General features: G+C 36.6%; 1 protein-coding gene across 2 annotated transcripts in view; it reads right to left on the reverse strand.

Moving 5' to 3' along the window:
* Positions 1 to 12259, reverse strand: part of CLCN5 (chloride voltage-gated channel 5) — a 73884-nt gene that overhangs the window by 13204 nt on the left and 48421 nt on the right. For both annotated transcript variants that reach the window (XM_049767219.1, XM_049767220.1), the window contains exons 5-6: positions 9379 to 9501; positions 8364 to 8570 (exon numbers count right to left, since the gene is read on the reverse strand). In XM_049767219.1, coding sequence (XP_049623176.1) covers positions 8364 to 8570; positions 9379 to 9501 — 330 coding nt within the window. The remainder of the gene's footprint in view (positions 1 to 8363; positions 8571 to 9378; positions 9502 to 12259) is intronic.

Below are 12259 nucleotides of genomic sequence, written 5' to 3' on the forward strand. Positions count from 1 at the left end.
ACTTATCAAAAATGAAGCTCAACTTATATATATATTCTGAGAGCAAATATAGTACTTAATTTGAACCCAGATGGTTCAGATACTTGAATAAATAGAGACCCTTCTCTGTGTAATTCACTAAAGGATGCAGCAAATTTTACTTTAAGCTTCAAATTCAGTAACTTAATTTGAATGTATAAAACTACATAGTGCTTTCTTAGAAATTCTTCTAAAATGAACTGAAATAAGATTCAAAACAAACACAAAACTGTAGGAAGGAGACAGAGAAAAAGTACAAAGGGTAAAACAGTTGCATTGTATATAGCTGGTTTAGGTTTTATCCCCAGAATTCTATATGAGCATCACCAGGATTAATACCTGAACAAAGAGCCAGAAATAAGCCCTGAGCACTGCTGGACCTGAGTGTAGACCAAACAGTCAAAAACTAAAACCAAAACAAACAAACCAAATGACTGAAGAAGGAAAATTTTTACAAAAAACATTAAGTCCATTCATGACATTTGGTTATTCTTGAATAATATAGGATATGAGATAGCATATAAGTTTAGAAGTATTTTACAGACAAAATCAAATTCAATTCAATGTTTGACAGACAAATTGGCACAATTTAGGTATTTAGGGTTTTCTGTACTTTGTGCCCTGGTCCATATCAACTACTCTGTGGAAACAGAATTAAGGAAGCATGTCAAAAGACAATTGAGAACAGATTTTGAAGAGATGCTAAAAAATAAACATGCTTAGATGTGGCAAGAAAAGAATCAAGCAAGAAGAGAAATAAGTAAATGCTGTCAGAGCAAAAGAACATAAGATAATAAAAGAGCACAAGATATTTGAAGAACACCATGTTTGTATAACTGAATGCACAGGTGCTTATAAAATCAATAACCATAGGAACTGGAAGGTTGCCTACACAAGGCTGACAAAGGTTCAATCTCCAGCACCACATAGTCCCCCAAGTTCTATCAGGAGTGATCCCTGAACACAGAGATAGGAGTAATCCATGAGCACTGCTGGGTGTGGCCCTAAAACAAGTAAAATTAATTTGAAAACATACTAGTATTCATGTTATGACAGAGTTCTTTCATTGGATTCTGGCTGCTGTGGAGAATTGCATGATTTGGTATAGCAAAATAGCTAACTAAGAAAAGCTTAACATAATTCAAGAATGAATTGAAGGCATGTGGCAAAGCAAGAAGGCCCATTTCTCTGGGAGTGTAAGACAGTCAGAAAAATGAAGGGGTCTCTGTTGCTCCCTCTGTGGGAGCTGGTGGATTGGAATTCAGAAGTCAAAGGTTTTATCTGACCTGAGATCAATAAGGACTGTAAATAGGAAAATCAGTAAAGGTATTTCAGTGACTAAATATAGAATTAATTAAAGAAACACCTTTCTTCCTAAATCCCTACCTTTTGACAAGGCCCTTAGACAAGAAAAGGTTGCTGCTTCTGGGAGCAGAAAAAAATAACTGGAAAGTTTAGGAACCAGAGACTAATACAGCAAGTAATCAATTCCTATCACTCCATAGGGTCCTCTGAGTTCAACCAGGAGTTTTCCTTGAGCACAGTGCCAGGAGTAAGTCTTGAGCACAGCTGAGAATGACCCTCAAAAAAAATACTATCAACAAACAAAAATTAATCGAAAAGTATAAATAAGCAACATGAAGAAACAAAAATTCAACTATTCACAAAACTTTTTAGAGAAATATATGATAAGAAATCACCAAATCAGATTGCTTTTTCTTCAACTGAACAAAATGCCAAGGTTTGCTTTTGGTATTATATTCAGCAGTGCTCAGGTGGTATTTGGGGACCATATCTGGTGTCAGGAATCAAAGGGGTAAAATCCTTGCAAGGAAAGTACCTTATCCTTATACTATCTCTTGAAACCCTCCCCCAAACGACAATTTTATGGAATAAAAATAAACAAAAGTCTGTCATTTCAAATCCCCTTTATCCATGCAAAATCACCAACAATTAATACATAACTATTGTCAGCTAAAAAGTTAACAACTGCAGCTTCTGTTATTTCTATTTAACATTCTAAACATCTGAATCCTGCCCTTAGGTCACTCTATTCCATGACAGTAAAAAAAAACTACCGTATTTTACAGCAAAAAAGTCAACCGAAAATCAGGGTCGTCTTAAACGCCGAGTATATCCCGAAAAATGTTTCAATATGCCGCTAAACGAAACAAACAAACAAACAAACAAACAAAAAAAAAACCAGGCCGCAGAGTTTCCAAATCTCTTTCTTGGGGGCTCTCAAACAGTACTCAGGAGATCTGGGGACCACTTCTGGCAAAACCCAGCTAACCGTGTTGGTGGCTCAGTGCTAGGGTCCGAGGATGGGGTGTTGTTTGTTTCATGTAGTGGGGGAGATTAACTGACGCCACTAGGGAATTGCCAGAAAAGATGCCTATGATAAGGGAACAATCACTGCAAGGCTGCTCAGACTGCCTCTCGAACTCAGCTAATCAAGCATGCTTTTTATGCATGCAAATTAGACAATGTTTTGGACCCAAACTACACTGTTAAAAGCCTGCTCAGTTTGGCCAGAGTCAGAGAGGAAGTCTATTACAGTAGAACCTTTGAACCTTTGCTTGTTGTGATTGGCTCACTGTGATACATACAGTTGCAGCACAGGAACGTTCTGTCTGATACAGCGAATATAGGCCTAAACCTATGTTTTAACTGCAAAATTAGGAAGTCGTCTTATACGCCCAGTCGTCTTATATGCCGGAAAATATGGTATTAAGATTTCCATTTTTCTCCTGCTAGGTTTCCACTCCTCTCTATGCCAGGAGCTTTTCACTTGAAACTTTAAGAATGTATTTATTTCACATTTGAAACTTTCAACATCTTTAAGTTTAATTCTGTGTCTTATGGTTAATTTTTGTTTTCAGAATTGACCAAGAGGTTTCAATTTTGTAAAAAAAAATCTTTTCTAATGAAATGAACTTTGTCTTGACCTATATACCCTATGAGTTCTTTGTAATTCAAGAGAACAAGAATAATTATTTTCTTCAGGCCTTAATTATAAAAGATAAAAGTAATCAATGACTGGATCACTTAATAAAATACATTTTCTCTCCAAAATGATATATATTAAAAAACTGTATAAATATGATAATAACTAGGGAGATGCTGTACTAATTTAGAACTAATTTAGAGAGCCAGAGAGAAAAGGAAGAGAGGGAAATCCGATATAATGAGAAACTTATTCAATGTAGTGTTAGGAATGAAGGGCTGATATCTGAAATAAATAGTGAAATTTCTCAAGAATTAAAACTTCTTCGAAATATTATATTTTAAACTTATTTTGTAACTACACATACTTGTACACAATAAAGGCCAAAGAAATAGTAAAAGAGGCAGTGCATTTGCATTACAAAAGCCTGACTCACATTGAATTTTATTTTATTTATTTATTTATTTATTTATTTATTTATTTATTTATTTTTGGTTTTTGTGTCACACCCAGAAGCTTTCAGGGGTTACTCGTATTTCTACACTCAGAAATTGTTCCTGGCAGGCTCGGGGGACCATATGGGATGCCGGGATTTGAACCACCATCCTTCTGCATACAAGGCAAATGCCTTACCTCCATGCTATCTCTTCGGCCCCTCATGTTGAATTTTAATCATTACATATTGATCTGTAAACACCATGAGGAGTGATCCCTGAGCACAGAGCCAAGATTAAACCCTGAGCAGAGACAGGTGTGGCTAAGAAACAAAACAAAAATACAATAAGGCCATTTTGAACTGTACTGAGATGAGTGAGCCCACATAAAAGCATGGCTTGGAGAAAAAATGGACTGCTAACTGTAGTAGTGGGAGCAACTATGGACAGAGGTGACATCTGGATAAAAAAGTGCCATTTTAAACTGAACTGAAGTGAGGGGTCCCAGAAAAGAGCGTGGATTGAAGGAAAAAAGGACTATTGACCTTCAGCGGCAGAAGTAACTATGGGCTATTGGTGGTGTTTGGACTGAAAAACACCATTTTGAGCTGAATTAAGGTATGCGAGGCCAGGTAAGATAATGGCTGCTTCACTCTATGGCTGTGCAATTCTTCTAATGAAGAGCCCCACCAGAACACATAAACACAACCATACAATAAAAATTGGCAATGAGAAAATAAATCAGAACCCACCACACCTAAATAATGATGGCTGTTCTAAAGACTCGACAAACATCAGCTACCTATATAGTTCCTCTGATTAGGGCTTAGAGAGGAAATGTTAAGGCTATTTAAAGAACTTAAAGAAACCATGAAACAGACAGTAATAAGACTGAAGAGGCTATTAGAATAGAAAGGAGAAAACTTGAAACACACATATAAGTAAGGACTGAAAAACTTGGTAGGTAAAATAAAAATTTACTGGAGAGCCTAACTAGCAGAGTAACAGATGATGAGAACAGAATCAGTGAACAGGATGATGAGCTGCATAATATCGCCATTCAACAGGCAATAAAAAAGAGAATTAAAGGCCATATTCTTGATTAACACAGATACAAAAATCCTCAACAAAACACTAGCAAATAGAATCCAACAGTTAACAGTTAATAAAGGAGGTCAAACACCAAAACCAGGCCAGAGATCCAAGATGGTTTAACATATGCAACAGCTGCTCCCATTGCTACAGTCAATAGTCCTTTTTATTCTCAGACATATTCTCTTACCTGGGCTCACTCATCTCAGTACAGTTCAAAATGACCTTATTGTATTTTTGTTTTGTTTCTTAGCCACACCTGTCTATGCTCAGAGTTTACTCTTGTTTCTGTGCTCAGGGATGACTCCTCATGGTGTTTGCTGGTTCATATATAGTAATTGGGATTCAATATGAGTCATGCTTTTGTAATGTAAATGCACTATCACTTACACTATCACTTTGGTCTTTATTGTGTTCAAGTATGTGCAGTTACAAAATAAGTTTAAAATATAATATTTCAGGGGCCAGAGTGGTGGTTCAAACGGTAGGGTGTTTGCCTTGCATGTGCTGACCTAGGACGGACTGCAGTTCGATCCCTCAGTGTCCCATATGGTGCCCCAAGCCAGGAGTGATTTCTGAGTACATAACCAGGAGTAACCCCTGAGCATCACTGGGTGTGGCCCAAAAACCAAATATATATATATACCGTAATATTTATATATACCATATACCATAAATGTATATATATGTGCTTATGTATACATATGTATATGTATATATAAATTTTCAAAGAAGTTTTAATTCCTGAGAAATTTCACTACTTATTTCAGAAACCTATTCCTAATACTATACTTTAACACTAACAAATATACCATATCAACAAAACAAAATATAAAAATCATATGATCACAGCAATAGATATAGAGAAATCACTGGACAAAGTCAGCAAAAATCAGAATAAAAATTCACCTATGAGAATTAAATATAGACAACTGAATATAGACAAAGCTAGATATCTCAATATAGACTACGCTATTTATCAAAAGCCTATGGAAAGCATTATAACCACCAAAGAAACCTAAAAGCCTTCCCTCTAAGATTCGGTATCTTAAGATACCGGATACAAGACTGCACCCCTGTCACTACTTCTACTGAATATAGTACTGAAAGTGCTTTCATAGCATGTAGGTGGGAAAAAGATACCCAGGGCATTCAGATAGGAAAGAAAGAAGTCAAGCTCTCACATATAACAGATGACATAATAACAAAATGCTACTAGAAAAAATTTGTATAGTAAAGTGGCAGGCTACAAGGTTAATACAAAATAATCCATAGCTTTTCTATATACAAAAATGAAAGAAAGCGATATAAAAATTCCATTCATAATTGTGCTTTGAAAATCAAGTACCTTGGAGTCAACTAAAGAGGTAAAAGGTCCATGTATTAAGAAAAATACAAACACTACTTCAAGAAAAAAAGAGGACACAAGGAAAAGGAATACACACACCCTGCTCATGGATCGGGAGGATTAAAATAATTAAACTGTCAATACTTTACAAATCATTGTACAGACTCAAAGAAATCCCTATAAGGATATGCATGACATTTTTCAAAAAACTAGATCAAGCACTCTTGAAATTCATATGAAACAATAAATGTCCACAAATAGCTAAAGCAATCCTTGGGAAAGACAAGATGGGAACCATCACTTTATCCATCTTCAAACTGTACTATAAAGCAGTAGCCATTAAAACAGCACAGTATTGAAATAAATACAGACTCTCTAATCAATGGAATAGACTTGAATATTCTGAGATTGATACTCAGGTATATGATCAACTATATTTTATTTTAAAAAAGTAAGAAATTCTAAGAGGAAGAAGGAAAGCCTCTTCAACAAGTGGTGTTGGGAGAACTGGTCAAACATATACCAAAAAGTGAACTCAGAGCTCTCTTTAACACCAAGAATGAAGGTCAAATCTAAATAGATTAAAGACCTTGATATCAGAACTAAAACCATCAGATACACAGAAGAAAATATAGGCAGATCACTCTAGAACACTGAAGCAAAAGGAATTGTCAAGGTGAAACACCCCTGTCCAAACAAGTGGAAGAAAAAATAAACAAAGCTAAGAAACTTCTGCACTTCAAAGAAAATGGTGATGAGGATACAAAGACTACCCACAGAATGGGAGAGACTATTCACTTATACCCACCTGATAAAGGGTTAATATCTAAGCTATACGAGGTACTGGCAGAGCTTGGCAATAAAAAAAATCACCCCATCCAAAAATGGGGAGATGAAATGAACAGACATTTCCTCAAAGAAGTAATGATGGCCCAAAAGGCACATGAAAAATGCTCCACATCACTGATCATCAAGGAGATTCAAGACAACAATGAAATATCATATCACATCATAGAGACTGGCACACAGCACAAAGAAAAAAATTATTAATGCTGTTGTGGATGTGGGGAAAAAAGAACTCTCATTCATTGCTGGTGGGAATGTAGACTAATCCAGCCTTTTTGAAAAACAACATGGATATTCCTCCAAAAAAATCTAGACATCTAATTTCCATATGACCAGCAATACCACTTCTAGAGGTATATCGTAGTAACCCCAAAACACGACACAGAAAAGCCCTCTGCTTTGTGTTCATCACAGCACTATTTTAATAGTCAGACTCTGGAAATAAGCCAAGTGCTATAGAACAGATGAGTGACTAAAGATACTGTGGTAACTCTATACAATTTACTACTATGCAACTCTTAGGAAAAATGAAGCCATGAAATTTGATTATACATAGATGAATATGAAAACTATTAGAGTGAAATGAATGAGATGCAGAGTGATAGACATAGAATAACCTCACTCATGTGTGGGGTATAAGAAAAATATAACCTATTATGGTATTTATGTCCAAGACAATAGAGAAAAGGTCCATTCCATGGTAGGAGGCTTGCCCCAAGAGCAGTGAATGCACGTATGCAGTGGTGGTTTCATTATGACAATGATAGTTGGAACTGATTTTTCTGGACAAGAACTGGATGCTGAATGGGGATAAAGTGATATGAATGGTACCTCTTCATTAAAAATATTGTAAACCAAAATGTCAAAAAGGAAAAAGAGAGAGAGAGTTAGAGAGAACAAAGTAAAATTTCTGCTCCAGAGGTAGGTAGGGGTTGAAGTTGGATGGTGATAATGAAGACACTGTTGGCAGAAAATGTACACAGGCGAGGGATAGTGTACATTCTATAAATTAAACTCAATCCTGAACAATTTCGTATTCATGATAGCTAAAGTTATTATTTTAAAATGCAAAAAAATAAAGTCCTTCACCATTATCTTACCTTTCCACTTATCAGATGCAAATATTTTAGTGCTTTAATTTAAAGCCAGCATTCAAAAAATGTTTCACCTTTCATTCTCTACATATTATTTTATAATCAAATTAATTACTATACATAAGTCAAATATTATCATTTTCACTTAATGGTGTTTCACAGCAATTATTCTATGCCAGTTTGTATAGCACTATTAAACATATAGAGGTATCTCCAGTTTAATGACTGCACAGTATTCTATATTGTGGACAGAATTTGGTTTATTTCATTTCCCCTGGAAATGTGCATTTTGATTGTTTTAGTGTTGACAATTGCTATAAAGGTCTTCTATCTACTCTTGGTACATACATGCTGGGGCATGTGTAGAATAAACTTCGTTGACATGTCAATGTGTCAATAAATATTTGCATAAACTGATTTTCAGATTCTCCTCTGGAGAGTTGCATTATTTCACCTCCAAAAGAGCCTATTTGGTTTTGGGGGTTTTTTCTTTGGTGCACTTTTTTGTCTTAATTATTTGTCTGATGTTATTTTTGTGAGGTTTGGGGGCAAGAAAAGAAATAATTAATGCCACTTGTGCTTACCTCTCTGCGCTTGGCTTCATTCTTCCTGTATTTGTTGAAGCCATGGCATAGGATGTTCCCACAGCAGCAAGCCACGTGCACAAGGGGGCCCTCCTTGCCCAGGCTTAAGCCAGATGATACTGCCAGCACCAATGTGATGGTTTTGATAATTAGGGTCCACTTACCCAAATAACCCCTGATAATGAAACCACTCAGGATAGTTTTTATCTGCAGATCAAACAAAGAGACATTATATATAGACAAGTTAGCAAACAAATCAGGCTAAGCAAGAATATGAACCTTCTTATACAAAGTATCTGTTTTGAACATGTGGTTTCCAGTGATCCCAAGTGGGGAAGAAGCTCAGGTGCTCAAGGAAAGCAAGAACTGTTTTATAAATATTTTAAAATTCCTTTTGGGAGGAGCCATGTGCCGGCTGTGTGAGAGAATAACTAGGATAATGGGTATGGAGAAAAGGATTTGAGTGGGAAGGATAGATGCTTTTTCTTTTTCTTTTACATCCATTGATTATCATCTACCAAGAAAATATGTAACTATAACTTGGTCAGGAAATAGAGGGGCAAAAGTCATCCAAGTAATCTAAAATCTCTGGTTTTGGGTACTGTCAAGCAATCTAAGCCAATGTTAATTAGAAATATGCCTTATATCCTCTAGATCAAATCATATTGTAGGGAATTTAGTTACATCATTTTAGTCTTCTTACTAAATTAACACTACATTTTCAGGCCATATTGGGATTTACTATGGTTACCTCTTGGCTGGGAATTGGGCAGGTTTGGGGACCCTGGTTTACCAGAGCACCAAAAGGAGGCTAGAAATCCTCTCCCTGGTATGTTCAGGTAGCCAAGCACTCGGAGAGGACTTGACGGTAACCTAGAGGACAAATTCTTGATTTCTTCAGGGTTTGGTCATGGTAAATATTTACCAGTTGGAATATTTAGCAAAGGGTTTTAGCTAAAAAGGTTTCACCATCATTCACCATCACTGCATTTTATAAACCACGTTAAAGACTCACCTCTGGGATTCCAGAGCCACAGGCATAAGGTGCAAACACCTTGACAAGGGACACAGCAAGGAAGGCAAACAGAAGAGCCCACAGGACATACATGAAGTAGTTGACTATGTAGGCAAAGACTCCCTGGGAAGAGAGTGAAAATAAAGTACTTTGCTTTAGTACAGACCATCTTACTGAGGCAAGCAGTTCTTCTGAGTCATCAGTTTTCAGGAGAGGTCTCAGATAAAAAAGACCAATATTAAATTCATTTAAGACTTTCCTTCCTGAACTGTCAGCAAAGTAACTACTGATTAAAGACCTCAATATCAGACTTGATACCATAAGGTATATAGAACAACATGTAGGTAGAACACTCCATGACATTGAGACTCAATGCATCTTCAAGGAGGACACTGCACTCTCCAAACAGAAATAGAAAGCAGAGAAATAGAAAGCAGAGATCAACAGATGAGAAGCTTCTGCACCTCAAAGGAAATAGTGCCCAGGATACAAGAGCCACCTACTGAGTGGGAGAAACTATTCACCCAATACCCATCAGATAAGGGGCTAATCTCCAAAATATACAAGGCACTGACAGAACTTTACAAGAAAAAAACGTCTAATCCCATCAAAAATGGGGAGAAGAAATGAACAGACACTTTGATAAAGAAGAAATAAAAATGGCCAAAAGACACATGAAAAATGCTCCACATCATTAATCATCAGGGAGATGCAAATCAAAACAGCTATTAGGTACCACCTCACATCAGAGAGATTGGCACACATCACAAAGAATGAGAACAAGTAGTGTTGGCGGGGATGTGAAGAGAAAGGAACTCTTATCCACTGCTAGTGGGAATGCCGTCTAGTTCAACCTTTATGGAAAGCAATATGGAGATTCCTCCAAAATTTGGAAAGTGAGCTCCCATATGATCCAGCTATACCACTCCTAGGAATATACCCTAGGAACACAAAAATACAATACAAAAACCCCTTCCTTACACCTATATTCATTGCAGCACTATTTATCATAGCAAGACTCTGGAAACAACCAAGATGCCCTTCAACAGATGAATGGCTCAAGAGACTGTAGTACATATACACAGTAGAATATTATGCAGCCATCAAGAGAGATGAAGTCATGAAATTTTCCTATACATGGATGTACATGGAATCTATTATGCTCAGTGAAATAAGTCAGAGAGAGAGAAAGATGCAGAATGGTCTCAATCATCTATGGGTTTTAAGAAAAATGAAAGACATTCTTGCAATAATTTTCAGAGACAAAAGAATGGAGGGCTGGAAGTTACAGCCCACTTTATGAAACTCACCACAACGAGTGGTGAGTTTAGTTAGAGAAATAACTACATTGTGAACTATCCTAACAATGGAATGTATGAGGGAAATAGAAAGCCTATCTAGAGTACAGGTGGGGGCGGGGTGGGGAGGAGGGATATTTGGGACACTGGTGGTAGGAATGTTGCACTGGTGATGGGGGGTGTCCTCTTAAATGACTGAAACCCAACTGGAATTATGTTTGTAACCAAGTTGTTTAAAAAAAAAAGAAGATGGGTTCAGAGCGATAGCACAGCAGTAGGACTTTTGCCTTGCACAAGGCTGATAGGACAAATATCAGTTAGATCTCTGGCATCCCATTTGATCCTCCAAGCCAGGAGATATTTCTGAGCACATAGCCAGGAATAACCTCTGAGAGTCACCAGGTACGGCCCCAAAACCAAAAACAAAAAAAGGAAAGTTAAATCATATAAATTACAGGTGAAATTCACTCAGATTACATGAAACACGTAACACAAAGGACTTTTGAATTTTTAAACAAAAAATTCCATTAAGTTAATTCCCTGACTAACACAAAGAAAACTAGAAAGCTTAATCTTCTTTTGAGCCTTAAAATTGACATAGATCTAGTATCTTTAGCTCCCACTGAAACTAACATTTGACTTTCCAATGAAAGCAGTTAGGGAGGGAGAAGACAGAGTGGTTGGAAAAATAGAGGGAGAGGAAGTAAAAGTAAAAGTAGTTGAAACTGGCTAGAGACACACACTAGGAGGCCAAATTCTTGGCAGAACTCTTCTTAAAATCTAATGAACTCTTTCTTCAGTCAAGGATTAATTCATAAAAAGGAAAACCAAAGAAATCCATCACTTGAGTAAATCTCAAGCTTCAATTTGAAAGTAACTGTTGGAAAACTTAAGAAATATAACTAAAAAAGTGGATTATGATGAGGAAGCCTGGAGGGTCTTTTATCCTGATTGTTACTGTGGTTTCACCAATTAAACATGTGATAGTAATTATAAAGAATTGGGGGCTTGGGCAGAGAGTACAGTGGGTAGGGCATTTGCTTTACATGATGACGATCTGGTTTGATTCCTCTGAACCATATATGGTTCCCTGAGACCTGCCCTGAGTGATTCCTAAACACAGAGCTAGAAGTAAGTTTTGAGGTGTGTCCCCTAAATTGCAAAGAAATGCACAAATATATATGCATATAAAACTGGTCAATAAGGTCAGTGGATTGTACTGAGGTGAATTACCTTGCTTTGCTCCTTAATGTTTTAAAGTTACATAAGTTATTACCATGGTGTAAGCTATTACCATGGTGTAAAAGCTGTATGAAGGATACAGGGGACCTCCCTATATACTGCTCCTTTAACTTCCTATTAATCTACAAATTACCTCGAAAATAAAATTCAGGGCCAATGATATATCTCAAATGACTGAGGCACATACTTTGAATGCTTAAGCCTCAGACCTTGCATGCCTGGACCCCTGAAAACCACCGAGAGTAACCCCTGAGCACTGACAAATATATTCATTGTAAATTCTAGGGCTTCTCAAAATTTTCTATTCAAATACTGTTAATCTCTGAGTGTGAAATGAATGA

This window comes from Suncus etruscus, chromosome X (genome assembly GCF_024139225.1).
Source record: "Suncus etruscus isolate mSunEtr1 chromosome X, mSunEtr1.pri.cur, whole genome shotgun sequence".
Classification (NCBI taxonomy): domain Eukaryota; kingdom Metazoa; phylum Chordata; class Mammalia; order Eulipotyphla; family Soricidae; genus Suncus; species Suncus etruscus.